Source organism: Cyprinus carpio, chromosome B5, assembly GCF_018340385.1.
Source record: "Cyprinus carpio isolate SPL01 chromosome B5, ASM1834038v1, whole genome shotgun sequence".
In the NCBI taxonomy this organism is placed as follows: Eukaryota; Metazoa; Chordata; class Actinopteri; order Cypriniformes; family Cyprinidae; genus Cyprinus; species Cyprinus carpio.
Window position 1 is genome coordinate 31,594,448 of NC_056601.1, and position 20,808 is coordinate 31,615,255.

General features: G+C 34.2%; 2 protein-coding genes across 3 annotated transcripts; both read left to right on the forward strand.

Annotated features, from left to right (window-relative positions):
- Nucleotides 1-21: 21 nt before the first annotated feature.
- LOC109068202 (E3 ubiquitin-protein ligase RNF183-like) lies at nucleotides 22-6,741 on the forward strand. 2 transcript variants are annotated; one of them, XM_042723127.1, is made up of 3 exons: nucleotides 22-3,168; nucleotides 4,296-4,347; nucleotides 4,848-6,741. In XM_042723127.1, exon 3 carries the CDS (start codon nucleotides 4,917-4,919, stop codon nucleotides 5,490-5,492), a length of 576 nt encoding a protein of 191 aa, XP_042579061.1. In that variant the 5' UTR covers nucleotides 22-3,168; nucleotides 4,296-4,347; nucleotides 4,848-4,916; the 3' UTR covers nucleotides 5,493-6,741. The 2 variants fall into 2 exon arrangements, with proteins under 2 accessions (XP_042579061.1, XP_042579062.1); XM_042723128.1 differs by lacking the exon at nucleotides 4,296-4,347.
- A 7,214-nt stretch (nucleotides 6,742-13,955) lies between these two features.
- On the forward strand, nucleotides 13,956-19,655 carry LOC109068203 (torsin-4A-like). Its single transcript, XM_019085056.2, has 3 exons — nucleotides 13,956-14,135; nucleotides 17,686-18,039; nucleotides 18,646-19,655. Exons 2-3 carry the CDS (start codon nucleotides 17,698-17,700, stop codon nucleotides 19,459-19,461), a joined length of 1,158 nt encoding a protein of 385 aa, XP_018940601.1. The 5' UTR covers nucleotides 13,956-14,135; nucleotides 17,686-17,697; the 3' UTR covers nucleotides 19,462-19,655.
- Nucleotides 19,656-20,808: the final 1,153 nt, after the last annotated feature.

Genomic DNA, 20,808 nt, shown 5'->3' on the forward strand with positions numbered 1-20,808 from the left:
AGATGTAAAAAATTATTTTTTTTTTCATGGGAACTCTCACCAATGGATCCTCTGCAGTGAATGGGTGCCGTCAAAATGAGAATCCAAACAGCTCATAAAAACCACTCCAGACCATCCGTTAATGTCTTGGGAAGTAAAAAGCTGTGTGTTTGTTTTTATCAGATGTTTGGATGGCACCCATTCACTGCAGAGGATCCATTGTAATCCAGACATAATTCTGAATTTCTTTAAATCTGTTCTGATGAAGAAACAAACTCATCTACATCTTGGATGGCCTGAGGAGGGGGTAAAGTTTCAGCAGATTTTCATTTTTGGGTGAACTATTTCTTTAACAGGTTGGCCTATTACTAATAGGAGCATAAATTGTCTAAATGTGTCTAAATGTTCCAACATTGTCCACATATATTTGACCATGTAGTGTATGATCGTCTGAATACACAAACCATTAAAGGGTGTAAAAACATAATTAACTTACCTAAAGCAGTGAGACTGAGTGGCTATGAAACTCCCTGCCTGCAGAAAATATTTACAATATGGCATTTTCCAAATATAGCTTAATTCAGGGTTCAAAAACAATCAGAGATAAGATGGGTGCTGTTTTTTTCTGTGTGTGTGTGTGTTACTGTGGAAGCTGATATAGACAACTAAATGCCACTCAACTTCTGCTTGGTATATATATATATATATTATCTTAATATAGTGTGTGCGTATGTGTGTGTATTATTTATATATATATGACTTTAGATAAAAAGTTTGGGCTAACTTTAATATGTCTTGAGCATTTGTCTTAAGTAATTACAATGGAAAAACTGTGAGTAAACTTTTAACAAATTTGTGCATCGAATATTAATGTTAATTTAAAGGGACGATCTTGTTCCTCTCATCTATTTCTTTAGCTAACGGATATTGTTTATTTTTGCTATTTAATGCTTAATTACAATTAAATGTGGACTCCTTTTTTATACATTCCCATAAGTATTTTTTCAGCTGGAGACTTTGACTTATAACTGAGTAAAATTTAGAGGAAAAAAACATTGTACTCTACCTTGAGTATAATTTCCCTGTACTTTTTACACTCCTGTTGGAGACCTTTTATTTGCACTCTTCATTAAGTAATTGCTAATGGGTCAAAATGATTCACTGCCAAAATCATTCATGCAGAAAGTGCATAGATGTGAAATCTCAGTCTCTTTCTCTCCCTGTACACACACACATACACTGACAGTTACATTCACACAGACTCAGGGTTTGGCAACATGGGAAGCTGAATCATTTTTCACACAAAAGCTGCTAGAGTTTACAGACACACACAAACACATTCAAACATTTCTGTAAACAGCCTGGTCTTGTATTTCACACACAGAGAGACCCTGAGGAGAGGGAGAGGGTGCTTATGAGATGATGTGGCACTTTCAAGAATTCAATACAAAAATAGCAGGTCTCAATATTTTCCCTCAAACAGATGATCAGACGATGGAGAATGTGAAGTCAGTGATGCAATGTGTTTTCTGTCATTGTTGTTTTTAATATTTTTTTTCTTTATTATTAGGACTGTAGTATTAGAATAAAAAAGAACATTACAGCTTTTTTTCTGAAAATACTGTCTTGCCAACATGGCAATGTTGATTTGACATGTAATGAGAACATTTAATGTTTTCTTTCACAAATATACCAACCAAAGAGTGTTTGTTTTATGTCTTTTATTTCTGCATAAATCTTCAAAAAAGTAATTGTACACTCAAAAGTCATGCTTAAAACTGCCTGAATGTCATTGCATTAGACTACAAAATATCAAGCAAATGCTGCTAGTGCTTTTTCTCAATACAAACTGCATTTCATTTAATTTTTTTGCATTATGTATTTTAATTGTTTATGTTTTATTATATTTATTCATGTTTTTATTGTATGGATTTGATTTTGTTTACATTTAATTTAATGTATTCTAAAATAATATTGTATTGAATCATTTTATTTTATTATTTTTGCTTAGTGTCTTTGAATCAGCTGCTGTTTTGGTCATTTGAATGTCTGAAGCCAGTTCTCCTCACATTTATACAGGTCTAGTTAATCAGATTGACTATCAACATGATACTGTATTTAGCATTTGTCAACAGCTTGCTTTGATACTACATTTTGCTCTGTAATGCAATGACAAGACATGCATATTAAAGTGTTGAAATACTTTTTGCTGCCACTATTTAACATTAACAGAATATTGATGAACAAACCCAGCAAGGACATACATGTATTATGTTATGTTGTTTTAATGGTACAGAAAGATGTGAAGGTTACAATGATGTGCTTATTTGACTATTATTTAAATGCTGAGGTGTGGAGTTATCAATTTGAAGGAAATGTTTATATGTGCACGCTGCGTGAATAAATTATTTCAGTTCAGTGAAGTCAACACCTTTTTTGGCTCTTTTTGCATACAGTCACAGCAGGAAATGGAAACATCTCTGGAATAATATGTGCAGCTTGATCTTTGCTGTTTATGAATAAGAGTATGAAGAACGTTTGCATGAACAAAACCAAAAGTTTTCTTTTTTTTTCTTTTTCTTTTTTTAATAATACCTTCAAATGATAAGAACTTGTTTATATTAACAAAACTGTACCAAAACTTCCAATGTTGCAAAATTTATAACTTTATTTTAAGCAGAATTTCTAGATGGCAAACTTAATGTTTATATATGTAAATATCAGCATGGTACTGTCACAGTAACTTGGTGAAGTAAAGGCTTTTGGCTCACAGTCTTCTCTTCTGCTCAGGTATGTATTCTCTATTCCCTCTTTGGTTCTCTCTCTTTCAGGTCAGGACTGTAGAGTTTACACTGCTGATATGCCTGGCAGCTGTATTTGACTACTCACTGTGCATTTCCTCCTGCCTGCTGCTCCAGTATTCAAATGCTGCCATTCTTTACAACACAGAGGTAGAGAGAAACTAAAAAGAAAGAAAGTGGTGGAGTGACTCTTGGTGTTTTTGTTTTGCTATGTAAAACATGTCAGGAAAAGCGTGGTAGATGTACAAAGAGAGAGAGAGACAGCACTGAGAAAAGACACTAACACATCTCAATCTCTTCAAAAGGCAACAAAGGCGCAAGCAACAGCCTCAACGGCCAGGACACCTGCCTCATCTGACGGGGTAAGAGAAGAGACGTCTTGAGATGAGTGAGTAACTGTGGATCTATACATTATATGACTCTATTTTTATGTCTGCTGTCATTATACCAAGTAGAAGTGGAAGAGTGAATTAGAACAAGAATGACTTAAATGGGATAGTTTGCTTGACTTGATTATATTCGAGCAAAATATACAGCACAAATCCAATAGTTTATTAATCTCCAGTTGAAAACCGATGTGGTTAAATGGGATAATGCCATTAAAAGAAAAAGGCTTAGAGACCAAGATGGGTTTGAAAAAACGTAAATGTGTTATGCATCTCTCAGTCAAAACCTTCAGGTTATCAGATGTTCAGCACTTGAAAAATTGGATGTTGGTACATGTAAGGTAATAAATTCTCAGCGTCCCATTTGCATTTTACACTGTGAAGCAACTCAAATCCATAAAAAAAAAAGAAACAATACAATTACAGATGTTAGTAGACTAAGAAACATTGCAGTTAAATGTTGAAGCCATTACATGCATTTGACTATACAGCCATATACAACCATATTTGACTATACTGCCATATACAGCCATATTTGACTATACTGCCATCATAAAAGTAAACTATGATCAGTTGAGGCCAAGCCAAAGGTCATCTGATGGATCTCTAATGAAGCAACCGAATCATTTCTATCTGCATCATTGGCATCAGTAATGGGACACCCTTCTGCTGCTTTGCATAGTTTTGGGCCGTTCTTTGATGGAAACCTGTAAGCATTTCCAAGGCAAATCTGTTGTTGCGAACAGGTCTAGTGCGTGGGCAGAACGACAAACAAGTCTGTTCACTAGTCGTACTTCATTCTCTACAACTGATAGCTAAGTTTTAGTGAGGGGATAAGGACAGTCCATCCAGAGCAACCTGAAGTCGAGAATCTTGTTGAGAAATTTGCTTCTAGAACAAGCAAGTCTTGCAAGTCAAGCTAGTTACAAATATTGGTGCACACCAACATCCAAAACACATGATGACCATATACAGGGCACATAAGTCTCAAAATGTTATTTTATTGTATTGTTTTGACATTTCCATTCATGCATTTAGCAGATACTTTTATCCACAGTAGGATATGTGAAATTCTTTTTCTTTTGATTTTATTTTTCATCCATGCATCCATCCATCCATTCTCCAAAAGAAATTTGTCGAAGGTAGAGAAACTCTCTCAACGAATGGCCGGACCATCACAGGTTTACAGATTTATTTTATTTAATTTTTCATGTATTTAGCTGATGCTTTTATCCAAAGACAACAATATTAATTTTGTATAAAGCCAGGTTTTATTTTATTTTATTTTATTTTATTTTATTTTATTTTATTTTATTTTATTTTATTTTATCAATGTCAGGTGTTTTAATTTATTTATTTTTTTAAATACATTTAGCAGACACTTTTAATCCAAAGCATCTAGCAATAAAGGAACATAAGCAAAAAGATCAGCAATGTATTGTGTACTAAGCCAGGTTTTAGTATTTTTTAGATAATTTATTATGTTTATATATTATATTTATTATTATAAATAAATAAATTATTTTATTTTATTTTATCCAATTCCAAGGATGACTTACAATAGAGGAGCATAAGAAATTTGTCACAAAGCCAACAATATTCATTGTGTAATGAGAGTTTTTTTCTATTGGTGGTGATAGAAAAAAACTCATGAAACTGAACTGTTCTTGTACTTCTTCAGACTTGCCACATCTCCATGGATCTGGAAGATGCCCGTTGACTTCCCTCTCACTCACCTCCTTCCTTTGTCATGGAGTCTGACCCGAACTCCCTCCGTGACCCCTACAAACCTGTGGATGACAACATTGAGCCCCCCGATCTGGAGTGCGCCATCTGTTTCTCCCAGTTCAACAATGTCTTCAACACCCCTAAGGTACTCCACTGCAAGCACACCTTCTGCCTGGAGTGTCTTGCGCGGATGAACGTGAAGTCCACCCAACCCGACACCGTTCAGTGCCCTCTGTGCCGCGCATACACCCCGTTACCCGACTTGGGTCTTCCCAAGCTAGCAAATGACTCCACGGTGCTGTCTTACCTTCCGGCTGCCATGCAGCACGTCTATAGCATCCGCTTCAACCGCAACAAAGGCAAACTGCAGGTGAAGAGAGTGCCCAGCTCTGCCCCGGCCCTAACGCAGACCGTCAGCCAGACTCTGGACGTCGGGAACCCAGCAGGCTTGGAGGGTCAGCAGACCAGAGACGGTGGTAGAGAGAGGTCCCTACTGATGACCATACTAAGAACACCACTGTGCAAAGCTTTTATTATGAGCATGGTGGCAATATTGATCGTCATTCTAACCATTGTTATCATCATCTACAGGAAGTAAGCCCGAATACTTTGGTTTTTACATGTACACTAGAGCATGTGACAGTGGCGTAACACGAACATCTCGCACAGCTCGATTTTTCCAATGCAGTGTACAATGTATGCACAGCTTGCACATGCCCTTTGAATTTTTTTCTTTTGCACTAAATAGGTTGTCCACAAGGTGGCGACACTGTTTCGGACCGTTGTTTCATAGTCAGAAAAGAAATGGAACGAGAACAGTAACAAACTACGACGACAAAAACAATATAGGCTTCTGCATTGACAAGCGATTGTCTGAGGGGATTAAAATACACCAGCGACTAACAAATACAAAGACATTTTTATCGCTCAGAACGTTTGGAGAGGAAAAATGCAGGCACTGGGATCAATATCGCGCATGCGTTGAACGCATGTGTGCTTGCACTCTTAATGGCTTTGAAAGGCTGAGTGTTCGATTGTGCAGAGTATACTTCAGGCTTTATTATTACTGGCACTGACTGCATCCGTGTCAAAAGGTCAAATGACAGCATAAAAACAAACATGACACATTTTTGAATTTTTCCATCCTAGACAAATCAGAATTTCCCTTGTCATGAAGTCTACTGCTATGTTTAACAACTGAGGAGGATAGTGGTTACAAAAAAAGTACTGTAATGGTACCATGGTGTTTATGTGGTACTAAACCTTTGTTTTGTGTTCCTTACAGACAATAATCTGGTGGTATGGGATGATTCTATGGTACTTTAAACATACTATGGTACTCTTTGGTATGTTCTGGCTCTAAATTCTTCCAGGGGGCAATCATAACTGTATAGTAACTTCACAAAGTGTAAGAGGACTATAGTACACTGATAATAGTCAGTAGTACTAAATCTCCAAAATATTAATTAAATAGATTATATACAGCTGTAGATTATAAAAATGATATACAGTAGGTTGTGCAATACAATGTCTTTAGCACAGTAAAGAGGTGTTGTTTTGTTTTATAAACCATTATCCAACATGATATTCGAAGGCTCCCTATAAGGTATTTCAGCTGTAACTATGACAAAGCTCCCCCTACAGAAACTAGTGTTAAAAATTAACCACAATACTTTTTGTGATTCCAGAATATTTGTTAAAAAATCATTTCAGTTTACCTCTTTATTGTATGTTTTTAGCAATTCAGCTAAGTTCAATTATTGTTGAGAACCACTGCAAATCAGGTTAGATGCCATATTTAATTTTAACAGATGAACTCACAACTTTCAAAAGTTTTTGTATACTAAAGGGTTATTTGTTTGTTTGCTTGTTTTTGTTTTGTTTTTTGGAAAGAGTTTTTTTTTTTTCTCTCTGGTAAATTGTTAAACTGCAGTCCAATGCATTAAACTCACTGCAATTCTTTCCCTCACAGCCTCGTTTTCATCCACGTTAAATTCATGTCTATTAATAGAATTAGATAGAATTAAATTTTTTTGTAGTTCCATTTCATTGAACTAAACTCCTATCCTGAATTAAATTCCTATTCAGTTAGCTTTATTTGCATGGTAAAAGACTGAGGCTTTATTGCCAACCCTTACGAAAATTAATCATGGTTTTATTATAGTAAAAATGTTGTAACCATGATTTTTTGACGTACTAACTACCATTTTTATAACCACAGTTTTACTACAAATGCTGTGGTTAAACCATAAGGTTGATGTAGCAAAACCATATTTGTGGTTACCATAGTTTATAGTAGCCTAAGTAACCAGGTGTTTGTTTTTTTTTTGTTTGTTTTTTTGTAGTAAAACTATGGTTAACTTCCTTAAGGGAAAGTATTGGTAACATTTACAAATATAAATAGGCTAATTTTTATTAGGCCTATTATATACAGTAGGGTAATGATTTGTTTTATTATGCATGCATTTTCACTACGTTGATGAATTATTTCTGTTTTTATTACCAGCACAAAGCGATTACATAGCGATAGCATTAACAAAGTTTGTCAGAGCCGTGTAGAAACGGCAGAAAGAGCGCAGATGCGTTGCCCCTCGCGTGCACCAGATGGCGTCCTCTCGCCGGAGTTCGTTCACGGAGCTTCAGTAAGGCGCTGCTGCCTTCGCAATGGAAAAGTACCAGAGCTCTGAAGCTGCCCCCTCCCGATCTCTTGCCCGGGATGGCTGACAAAACCAGACAAACCAGTAAAAATATGTGAGCCATCTGAAACCTCAGAAATGGGGAAACTACTTTCTGTGTAACTTAAGTGACTACAGATAAGAGGATGTGTGGAAAAAATGAAGGAAGTAAAGTAGTAATTTTCCCTGAACTGGCTGTTAAAATACAAATCCATAAACCACAACAATGCTTCCTTCTTTGAAAAAATCCATCCTTCGTTGTTCTCTCACATCAAAATCCTTTGTTTAGAACTGTTTTGGCATGTAAGCAGTGCTTGATCTGTTCATATTTGCACTCCTGATTTAGATGAGACTGGAGAAAACAATATTATGAATAGAGGACTCAAATTTCTAATAGCTAGTTTAAAGTTAAAACATCTTAATGGTGGATTTGTTCATTACAAACAAGCAGCTTTCCACACAATGTTAACTGATAGACTGTCATGTGGATTATTTGTGGATTTTTGTGATGTTTTAATCAGCTGTTTGGATCTGACGGCACCCATTCACTGTGAGCAAGTGATGTAGGCTAATGCTAACATCTCCACATCTGTTCCGATGAAAGAAGAAACAAACTCATCTTCATCTCGGATGGTCTGAGCTGAGTAAATGTTTAGCATATTTTAATTTTGGATGAACTATTCCTTTAACTGATGTTTAAAATGAGACCTTTTTGCAAAGTGTTTCAGAAACATCTGGTCTCAAAAATAAATGTCCAATGTACACTGGTTATTTCTGTGTGGATTTGGATCAGATATCCACAGACAGACCGTTTGATTGTACTGTAGAGATGATTTTTTTATGTACAGTAGTGAGGTAAACACTGGGTTAGACTGATCACCAGTGATTCTTCCAGCCGGTGATGTCATAAAGCATCATACATTTCTGCCTTCGTATTGTCGCAGCTAATACTAATGTACGTCAGATGATGTCTAAGCCAACACAAAGACTGAGCAGACCGGATTACAGCAGTCTGTTTGTGTTAATAATCTGCTTGTGCACAGCATGTGAACTACAGTGCACAATTATTGTGCTTTTGCTTTGAATGTGTTACTGATGTAGAAAGAGACTTCATTGAAAGAATGTAAAGTGTGTGTGTGTTTATGAATGTCTGTCCACTTCAGTAAGTATCTTTGTCTTTTCATATGTCACATTCATATTAAATGTCAAAACTCTCCTCTTTTCCTTTTCTCTTATAATTCGGAGGTCAGATTTGTTTTGCATTATGAGTCTCTCTGTGTGTTTGTTTGTGTGTGTGTGTGTGTGTGTGTGTGTGTGTGTAACTTTGTTTGTGTGTGTGTGTGTGTGTGTGTGTGTGTGTATGTATGTGTGTGTGTGTGCGTGCGTGTTTTTGTGACATATCAGGGCACAACTTTGTATAATGACATGGGTATGACACAGGTATTACAAGGAGAGGGTGACTTATGAGGACATAACCCATTTACCTATTACCACAGTTATTACTGTCTTAATGTTTGCAAGTGTTTTTTTCCTTACAACAGCGCAGTCTCCATAAGTAAGACAAAACCCTTTATTTTCTCTGTTGAGAAACTGGTTTGTACTGATAATGTATAAACCTCTCAGATAGGCTAACATATAAAAGACAGATCTGCAATAAACCCTGAGATTACATAATGATATAAAATATAAAGTCAGTGTGATTTCAACTTTATTAAAAAAAAGAAAAGAAAAAAGATTACTATCCAGATTATGAGTACTAGGGAGTATATATTCAGTAAGATTTTTTGAGAAAGTTTTTTAAAGAAATCTCTTGTGCTCTGCAATATTCGAATAACAACAATTTAAAATTTTTATTTGAATATATTTTAAAATGTAATATATTCTTGTGATGGAAAAGTGGAATCTTCAGCATCATTACTCCAATCTTCGATGTCACATGATCCTTCAGAAATTATTCTAGTATGCATATTTGATGTTCAATAATTTTTTTTTTTTATTATCAGAGTTGAAAACAGTTGTGCTGCTTAATATTTTTGTGAAAACCGTGTTATTTTTTTATGAGGATTCTTTAAAAGTTTAGAAGAACAGCATTTATTGTAACATTTTTATAACAATGAATTAGTCTTTACTGTCACTTTAGAAAAAAAAATATATATTTTTTTTTGAATTAAAATTTTACTGACTCCAAAGATTTTACTGCAATAGTTTTTACTTATTTTCAATTAAAACTAGAACTAATAACAAAAGTTTTATACTGTACAAAAAATTTTTTCTCTCTCTGCTCTTTAATAATCATAAAAAAAACATTTTTTCTAAAATTTTAAAATTTCTATGAACCTCAGAGCTGTCAAGTTTGGTCAATTTTTACAATGTTTTCAATTCAATTCAAGTTTATTTGTATAGCGCTTTTTACGATACAAATCGTTGCAAAGCAACTTTACAGAAAATTATGTTTCTACAATATTTAGTAGTAGCTTATCACTGGTGACTGTCAGTTTATGTACATATGGCAGAAATCAATTAAAGACATAATCAAGCAATTTTTATATGATGCAATCAAACTTACAGCAAAATTTGGTAGTTCTGTATGTTGTCTCTGGGTTAGCATCATCTGAGGTCCTCTGAGGGGTTGGCATCATCTCTTCTCAGGTGTTCTGGATCCAGACTGAAGCTTGTGTAAATCCTAGTTACAAAACAGAGAAACAAATAGAGACATAATTAGCGTAGCTGCTGTTCCAACTAAGTAAAATTGATTTGTTTAACCCAAGCTGAAGAATAATAATGTGCATTTGATCAGATATAACTGCAGTCCAAGATTATGAGATGCATTATTTGAATGCTTGGCCAAAGAGATGTGTTTTTAATCTAGATTTAAACAGAGAGTGTCTGAACCCCGAACATTTTCAGGAAGGCTATTCCAGAGTTTGGGAGCCAAATGTGAAAAAGCTCTACCTCCTTAAGTGGACTTTGCTATCCTAGGTACTATCAAAAGTCCAGCGTTTTGTGACCTTAGGGAGCGTGATGGATTGTAGCGTGGTAGAAGACTAGTTAGGTACGCAGGAGCTAAACCATTAAGGGCCTTATAGGTTAGCAATAATATTTTGTAACTGATACAGAACTTAATAGTTAGCCAGTGCAGAGACTGTAAAATTGGGGTAATATGATCATATTTTCTTGACCTGGTAAGTACTCTAGCCGCTGCATTTTGGACTACCTGCAGCTTGTTTATCGAAGATGCAGGTCAACCACCTAGTGGTTTACCCAGTGCATTACAATAGTCTATAATAATCTACAAGATTCTGTGTACTGTTTTTTTGTCCAATAAGTAATATCTCTGTCTTATCCAAATTTAATAGGAGAGAATTGTTGGTCATCCAATCTTTTAAATTTTTAACACACTGTTAGCTTAGATAATTTAGAAGTTTCATCAGGTCTCGTTGAGATATATAGTTGAGTATCGTCAGCATAACAGTGGAAACTAATCCCATATTTTCTAAAAATATTACCAAGGGGCAACATGTATGTTGAAAATAGTGGAGGACCTAAGACAGATCCTTGTGGCACACCATGTTTTTCAGGTGATAAATGAGATGACTCCCCATTTAAATAAACAAAGTGGTAGCGATCGGACAGGTAGGATCTAAACCATCTTCCTGCCTGCCCTTGAATACCTGTATAGTTTTGTAATCGATCAATGAGTATGTCGTGACCTATGGTGTCGAACACAGCACTAAGATCAAGTAAAACTAGCAATGAGATGCAGCCTTGGTCTGACGCAAGAAGCAAGTCATTTGTAATTTTTACAAAAGCAGTTTCTGTGCTAAAATGGGGCCGGAAACCTGACTGAAATTCTTCATAGGGATAAATTTTTGCAGGAAGGAGCACAATTGAGCAGACACAACATTTTCTAAAATGTAAGACTTAAATGTAAGATTTGAAATTGAAATTGTATTATTGAAGGCTTTTGAAACATTCATCCCTATTGAGAAAATGAAATGCCAGAATCTGCTGAAATAGTCACTGTTACGCTTTACAGAACAACAGGGACAAAAAAAAAGTAATCTTATGAAGTGCATGAAAATGCCAAACAAAACAAGCTTCCTCCCACCCCACTAAATTTCTCCCCTCTTTCAGGCAGATGAGCGAGTGGCTCTTGTGTCTCTGAGGTAAAGGCCAAAACAATTCACCACAAACAAACAAGCAGCGTTACTCACATCACTCCCACATACAGTGGGTTTTCCTGATGGCTTTCTCCCAGTGGATGAGTAATCAGTCACCTTTCTATCTGAAGAACAGGAAACACTCTCCCTTTATACATATTATATACTGTATATATCCTCTCTTTATTATATACATATCACACATCTCATGAAAAGAGTGGCCACAGTCTCAGTGACATCACAGTGACAGATATATGTATATAAGCAGTAGATCAATTTAGACAGAAAAAATGTAAAAGATGAAAAAGAAGTAAAAGGCAGAATAAATATATTATGAATAATTTATTGCTATTGTGTGAATAATAAGTAATCACGTCAATCAATAAACAATAAATCATTATATCAATAAACAAGTAACTGTAGTCTGATTATGAGCATTTTAAAATTTAATATAATCTTAATAATAATTATTATTTAATAGAATCTTGAATAAAATTTTATTTAATAATAAGTCATTAATTTTTGGAAACTGATTACGTACTCCAGATGACATGTAATCAGTTAGACTAATACCAATGATATTTTAAAGTGATCATTTTAATTTATTAACAGCAATAATAAATCAATAATAATAATTTAGTAACAATCATTTAATGCTAATTATTATTAAAGTAAATATTATTATAATAAATAATAATTTAACCATATCCAAATAAAATAGAAAAAATCAATGGTATTATTTTGATTAAATTATTCACATACATTTTATTTTATTTATTTTATTATTAATTATTATATTATTATAATTATTTATATTATTAATTATAATAATTATTAACACTAATAATAAATAAAAAATAACAAATACCAAAAACAAATAATAATAATTAAAAATAAAAAAAAAACATAATAAATTTTAAATAGAAAATATAATATAATACATAATTACATTCTTTAATTTTTTATTATTATTTTTATTGTTGTTATATTGTTTATTCGTTCAAAGTGCAAGTTATGTTTTTATTGTTGTAGTTTTACAAAAAAATTTCTGGGTTAAATTACAAAGTGTGTTTCCCCTACTGTATAAAATATATGTAATTTGCAAATCACAAAAGTGTTGCCATGTTATGTTGCCATGAAAACATAAACTCAATGTCCACTCAAGATCGTGACTCAAGCGGTCGTTCAGTTTTGTGTACAAACAAAGATACAGATGACGAACTTTGTGACAAATGTCTGTCAGGTGGAAATTTAAGGACATGAACTTTCATGGATAAATTCATGGTGTGTTTCTGTCTGGACACTTGGACTTAGAATTACTACTGTTCATTATTCTGTTAGAAATCCTGTTCCTCCAGCAAAATTACCCTAATTGAATAATAAGTGAAATAGACTGTAAATAACGCAAAATAAATGTGTTTTCTGTTCCACCCACAGAGCGGTTATGTAAATGTCATTTAGACAATTTGTGAACAATGTAGAGATATGTCAGTGATGCAAAGATGGGTCATTCAGACTGATTCATTCATTCATTCATTCAAAAATTAAACTCAGTATATTGTGTTGCATTAATAAATGACTGTATAAGATTATGCTAAACAGTTGTAGGAATGGAAAAACACTATTGGCTGGCAAGCTCGTTGTCAATGGCGATAATTTATCCTTTTTTAACAAATAAAAGGCCTTTATAATTGTACAAATGTCCTCCTGCTGTGTCTTTTTGCTGTGAAATCTTTATTGATTTTATAGAGTACATGTAAGAATAACTTTTATATTTGTTAGTAATATTTCAAGGTAAACATTACTGTACTGAAGCAACTTAAGTTTAATTGATACATTTTTTAGAAAAATCATGTTAAAATGTGATTATCAAATGTGATCATCAGGCTTCTGTTTAATTGTTCATCACTCACTGATCATTTATTGCATTGCATTATATAATTTGAAACTACAGAGCTTTGATCATAAAACCTTAAGACAGCAGGCCATGCTCTAATAGAATTAACCTAAAACCATAAATATTGATAATAGGATGATTTATACTATCCCAAATTAGTCTAAAAGGTTCTTTAAAGCATGCAAAGTTTTCTAAATGATTTGCATTGGGACTTTTTCCATCTGAACATGCAGCTGCAGTTTTACAGTAACCCTAATACAGGCTACTTGTTTGCGGTTCATTCCATATCATAGGAAGAGGAAATGACAACAAGCAGTGAAAGGGTGGAGCTCAAACACAGAGATGGAGTGAATGCAGTAGGAGTGAGCAGGTATCCGACAGGTGGACGGGACTGGTGCGTTTGGAAGAGGGAATCTCATCAACTATCAATTATCAAAATCACCACCTTAAAGAACAGAACCAAGACTCAAGGAGGAGGAAGCAAGTAGACGCCTCGTGCAGCTTTGTAGGTAACAGACTCTGCTTCTTGCTTTCGTTGATATCTTGATGACTCACATATTTCTCTTCATCGCATGATATCATCACATCTTATACCGGACTGATCCATCCAAGGTAAAGGTCCATGTTATATTGCATATCCATATAATCAGACAAGTTCAGGCATCTGTCAGTGATGTGGACAAAAACAAATCTTTTTTTTTTTTTTTTTTTTTTTTTTGTCTTTACACTCTTAAAAATTAAGGTTATGCTATATAAGAACCATTTTTGGTTGCCCAAAGAACCTTTGAGTGAACAGTTCCTAAAATAACCATTTCTTCTTATAGTGTAAAGCACATTTAAAAAATCATTTCCACTATTTAGAAACCTGGGTGGATGTACACTTTTAAAAAAGAAAGGTTCTTTAGTCATTCAATGAAGAACCATTAACATTCTTAGAACCTTTCTATTGGACAAAAGGTTCTTTATAGTGGTTCTTTAGGTTTTTAAAATGTTCTACACACTAAGACTGACTGAAAAGTTCTTTGGGAACCAAAAATGGCATCTCTGCCAAAATTCTGTTTTGGAATCTATATATTTAACATTGCATAGATGTTAAAGGTTCTTCACTGAACCAGATGCCAATAAAGAACTTTTATTTTTAAGAGCGAATATTCGTGTTTTATATTGCTGCTGCTGTGCAGCAGAACCATTTGCATGGGAAAGTTTGCATAACTGACCTCACAGAGCTGTGTGCAAACAAACACCTCCAACCATCACTCCAAAGATGAAATATACAGTCATGTTTTCATATATGCATCTACAGTGTCTTTTTTACACTTAAGGCGCACTTAAAACTGTCTAAATGTCATTGCATTAAATAAACAAGGCATTTATATTTAAGGCAAGACACCACTGGTCAATACAGATAAAATTATCTAGATATTGCCATACTTTGCTTAAGTTTTCTGTATTACAAGTTTTATGAAATGTTATGTTTCAAAATATGCAAATACAGAGGGAATTTTGGATAATGTTGTTTATTATTTCATTATTCAGAAAATACAGTCAATGGGCACTAAAAAAAAAAAACATTTTCACCATGTTCATACGAAATCAGGCAAATGTTATATGAACAAACCACTGTAAAAACCTTCAGAACATAGATGTAAATAAAACTGTAAAGTTTTTTGTATAAGTATTGCTGAAGTGGAGAAAAATAATAATTTTAGAAAACAGCCTTTTGAGATATATTTTATCATTTAACTCTACATATGCAAAAAGATAAAATACAATAAAATAGAGTAAAGATTTTCTCAAAAATCTGCAAATTTCACAATAATCACACTAATTTACATTGTAATTTTCAATGTCATAGTATGTTATAAATCAGCTTCCTGTTGTTTCCTTCCTTTGAATTTGTTGTGATGCAAAACGGCAATGTGAGTAATGCAAAACAGTAAACTCATCACACACTCCCATACTGTATGAGAACATAGCCCCCTCTCTTTCTGCCCAGACTCGTGGAAGACGAGGAAATACTCTTCAGATAATATGACTAGGAAGTAATACACAGAGAGAACGTGTCGAAACATTTAGTGAGAAATTTGTTTGGACTTTCCCTACATGTATACTGTACGTGTGGATCTTGAGTAAATAGTACCTAGATTACTATGTTTTCTGAAGAAAATATGAGTTGTGTTTGATCATGCAAAAGATGGCACAATTATGCTGATGTGTTTTAGGTCATCATGACGCCATATAATCTGTAGCTATGGCTTAGGTCTCTTCTTTGATGTAAGTCTAATAATGTCATAAAATAATAAAGTGTAATAATATATTTTCACCAGTTTTTCATCTGCCAGGCAAGATGTTTTTATGTCAGATGCTTAAAAATTATAATTATGAACAAATTAATAATTGATACATTGTTGTTTAGTATACTATTATTCCTGTAGTAATATTTGTAACTTATTTTTAGATTTTCCATTTTTATTTAGTAATTTTGTTGTTTTTGTAATTTTTTTTGTATTTATCATAGTTTTCGTTGACTTATTTCAGTTTTAGATTGAATAGTTTTAGTACTTCAACTAATCAAAACATAGAAATAAAATAATTATTTTATGTTTAGTTTGGCGATTTATAACCAAACATTTGTTTGTTTGTTTTTTTTGTTTTTTGTCGATTTCTGTCAATAGACTCTCTGGAATTACAGCAATCGGTATCAAATTATAGCCTGTATCAAAAATTTGCTTTTAATGTGAGCATAATTTAATATTAGAAATTTCTCAATGACCTTAAAATGCCTTGAAAGGTGAAAACCATTTATGAGCCACTATTTAGACTTTAAAAGTGCAATTAGGTTGATTTAGGACCATAATGCTAGCTCTTTTCTTTATACTTTTCTTGCCTCAGGATCATGCTCTACATCCACCCTCTATACACACACGTCTAAATCCAGCTCTTAATTACCTCTAATTATCAAGCATTTGCCAAGATACAGCAAAATGCAAGACACTGTATGTCTTGCACTAGATGTTTAAAGCAAGTCACGCTACCTACCGTGACCTCTAGCAGAACTGCATGACCTTTGAGGAGCTGTATGCTATAAAACACACCTAATGTGAAAAACTGTGCGCTTTTAGGATGTTTTCACACTTGATTCACTTGCCTGGTCTGAACCCAAGTTCGATTGCTCCCCCCTACCCCCGCTGGACTGCGTTCATCTTATGCTATTTGGTTCCGAACCGCGGTTCGTTCGCGACATCAATCCAGCAGCTTTTTATCCTGTTGCTTAGTAACGGCGGCGAAGGAGAAGGCGGCAAATGCATAACATTGCTCTCTGCACTTTTATATATTTACGTTTTTGAACCGAAATATAATCTGAAGAACACTGAAGGCGAACAGAAATGAGATATACAGCTTTCTATTTGCAGCACGTCAGTCACGCTTGTCAGGAAAGTGAGTGAAACACACACATAAACACACATTTTTATCAAATAATTAGGGCTGTCAAATGATTAATCACGATTAATCACATCCAAAATAAAAGTTTTGTTTACATAATATATGTGTGTATACTGTGTATATTTATTATGTATATATAAATACACACACATGCATTTATATATTTAAGAAGAATATGTTATGTTTATATATTAAATATATTTATATATAATATAAAATATAAGAATATAAATATATAAATGTATGTACATGTAAATATTTTCTAAATATATAATTTATGTGTCTGTATTTATATATACATAATAAATATACCCTGTACACATACATATATTATGTAAACAAAACTTTTATTTTGGATGTGATTAATCGTGATTAATAATTTGACAGCCCTACAAATAATACGTCATTAATAGCGGTTCACCTTCCACAGTTTGGTACGATTGCGTTCACATCAGCAGCGAACCGTACCGGAGTTCACATGAACCGTACCCCAGATCACCCTTTTTAAGCGCACCCGAACCGAACTCTGACGTCAATCAAACCCGGGTGCGCACCAAAAGTGCTAGTGTGAAAGCACTTATATAACATACATAGACTTTTGTTTGCTTCTCTCAGTTTCCCAGGCCGATGGTGGACTGTGAAGAGGTTCCAATGGATGCTCAGGTGGAAAAGGAGAGAGGAGATGAGGAGAAGGAAGGTGGGCAAAGCAAGTCTATCCTCTCTCCACAGCTAAAAGCCATGATCCGGATCAAGAAGAAGTACCTAAAGAGATCTAATTCAGTCAGGTCAAGCACTAACTCGGCTGAGTCTGATGGGAGTTTGCACCCTAAGAGTCCCCAGACCAGGAAGTCCAAGCGCAGGAAGTCCCGTGTGCTGTTCCCAAATGACACTTTGATATTCAAGCCAAAGAAAGAGCGCAGCGGGGCGAAACCTTTCCTGCTGCTTTTCAGCGTGATCGTCTTCTTCCAGGTAATTCTGCCTGATCTTTTCTTTCCTGTCATTCCTGTTCCAGAACTGATTGTTTTTAAAGAGGTTTCCTCCCATCTACTATTGGTTCATCCTTTTTTTACCAGATATATCATATATATATATATATATATATATATATATATATATATATATATATATATGTGTGTGTGTGTGTGTGTGTGTGTGTGTGTGTGTGTGTGTGTGTGTGCTGATATACACTGTATATATGAATTCATTATATGAATATTATTTTACTATTATATATATATATATGAGTGTTTGTTTTTGTTAATTAAGTAAAACATAAATATTAGAATAATAAAAACCTAAACTTACAAATTTTAGAAACTTTAGAAATTTCACAGAAATAATAACTAAAATTACTAAAATAAAAACCAAAATAAAAATAAATTAAAGTTAAATAGGAAGAAAAGAAAATTAATAATTACTAATAAAAAATGAGAAAAACATATTTTACATAAAACTATTTCTAAAACATATGCTAAAATTTTAAATATAAAACATAAAAAAGTAATTCCATATATATATATATATATATATACATATATATATATACTTTTTATTAAAAATATTCTGTTCTCCCAGGTCTACAACGCTATTGAGAATCTGGACGACCATGTGTTGAAGTATGATCTCGAAGGTTTGGAAAGGTCGCTGCACAGGGAAGTGTTTGGCCAGCTGGAGGCGCTAGAGGAGCTGATGGAGCATCTGAACGATTACCTGTCCACTTACGCCCACCAGCAACCCCTCGCCCTGTCTTTGCACGGGGCGTCCGGCGTCGGGAAGAGCCACCTGGGTCGCCTGCTGGCGCGCCACTTCCGCTCTGTGGTCGACGACAAGCTAGTGGTGCATTATTTATCCAAACACCACTGCCCCCTACAGGACGCGGCGCAGCACTGCGCCTCCAAACTAGCTCAGCGTATATCAGAGGTAGTGACTCGAGCCGAGGAAGAGGAGCAGATTCCCTTCTTCATCCTGGATGAGGTGGAACTGATGCCACCTCCGCTGCTGGACATCTTGCAGATGTTTCTTCAGTCCAATCAGACCAATGAGTTTCTGAACGTGGTTTATGTTTTTCTCAGCAGTCTGGGGCAAAGAGAGATCACAGCTCATGTTCTTCAAAATGCCTCCACCGCCGGGGCCCATAAACCACTCCGACGGGCCCTGTCTCTCATCCATCCTCTATGGATGGAGCCCGCGGTCGAACTCATCCCTCTTTCCCTGCTGGAGCGGGAACATGTCATACAGTGCTTTCTAGAGGAAATGACCCTCGAAGGGTTTTACCCTGAGCTCAGTCATGTAGAGAGACTGGCAGATGAACTGGCCTATCACACAGCAGCTGGAAGACAGTACGCAAAAACTGGATGCAGACAAGTAGTGGGAAAAGTGAACTTGCTTTAAGAGAGCTTCAGAAAATGTGCACTATTCTCATTATTCAGCCATCTCAGAATCACATTTTAGTGTCACACTACACTGAAATAAGACATATTCAGCAAGGATGCACTAAACTGATGAAAAGTGACAGTGAAGATGTTTATAATATTTCAAAATAGTTCTATTTCAAATAAATGCTGTTCTTTTGAGCTGTCTATTCATCAAAGAGTCCTGAAAATAAATTTCACATTTTTCACAAAATATTAATCAACAGAACTGTTTTCCACATTGATAATAATAAGAAAGTGCAGCAATGATTTCTGAAGGATCACATGACACTGAAGATTGAAGTAATGGACAAACTTGTTTTTTTCACCAGTACATTTAAATAATCTTTTAAAGAATTATATGTACAAGATCTTGTCTTTTTTGTCTAAGTGCAATTTTTTGAATGTTTGTTTTTATTATATTGTATTTATTATATTGTTGAATTTTTAATGTACAGTATACAGGTATGTGACGTGAAGCTGATATGACAATAAATTTAACAACAACGACAAATGGAGTAATGGCTGCTGAAAATACAGCTTTGCATAACAGGAATTAATTAAATTTTTATTATTTTAAATTGCAATAACATTACATGGCAGTGAAATTTACTGTATGTTTAGCTGTTGTGGCACTTAAAAAATTGTGTAAAATATTGCTTTTTGTATTTTGTTTAATTCAATTTTATAATGTATAATTCATGTCTTTTTATAAAACATTTCTAAAAAAAAAGGTAAAGGATCAATTCAATACAAATACTGACAATATTTTGTAATATAGAAAATAATTCTGATGGTCCTCAGGATCAGATATTCAGAGAACGGTCAACAATTAATAATGCAATGCAATAATAATAATGCAGTTGATGCTTTTGATTTGGCACTACTTTCTCAGAGGATGAACTTCTGGTCACGTTACAGAGAGTTTGCTCTATATAAACAGTGTTTTACGTCACACTGATTTCTGGTGAACTTGTGAATAAAAAGTTACATGATTTAGCAGCTTTATGTCACCATGACAATGAAGATAAAAGATTGTATATACAGTGCTTTCACACAGACAAGGTCAGATGTGTTTCTATTATAATAATCTATCATATCATAGTCTTTTGTTAAGTATTGTGCCTGTATTTTTGAACCAGTGTGGATTTTAATGGTTATTTCTGGCTATAATGACATTTTCAGTGTCTTGCGATATTTGTCATTTGAGGGATGAAGGAAGATTATTTATTATTGTTGCTAATCAGCATTACCCCAAAAATATTGCCATTAACTTGCAGTTTTTTAAAAGAGGAATCACTTTGAGTTTCAAAATGAAACAAACAGG

Coding starts and splice junctions, on each gene's coding strand:
- LOC109068202 (XM_042723127.1), top strand. CDS start 4,917: ATGGAGTCTGACCCGAACTCCCTCCGTGACCCCTACAAACCTGTGGAT.
- LOC109068203 (XM_019085056.2), top strand. CDS start 17,698: ATGGTGGACTGTGAAGAGGTTCCAATGGATGCTCAGGTGGAAAAGGAG. Junction 18,040..18,645: donor GCGTGATCGTCTTCTTCCAG/GTAATTCTGCCT, acceptor CTGTTCTCCCAG/GTCTACAACGCTATTGAGAA.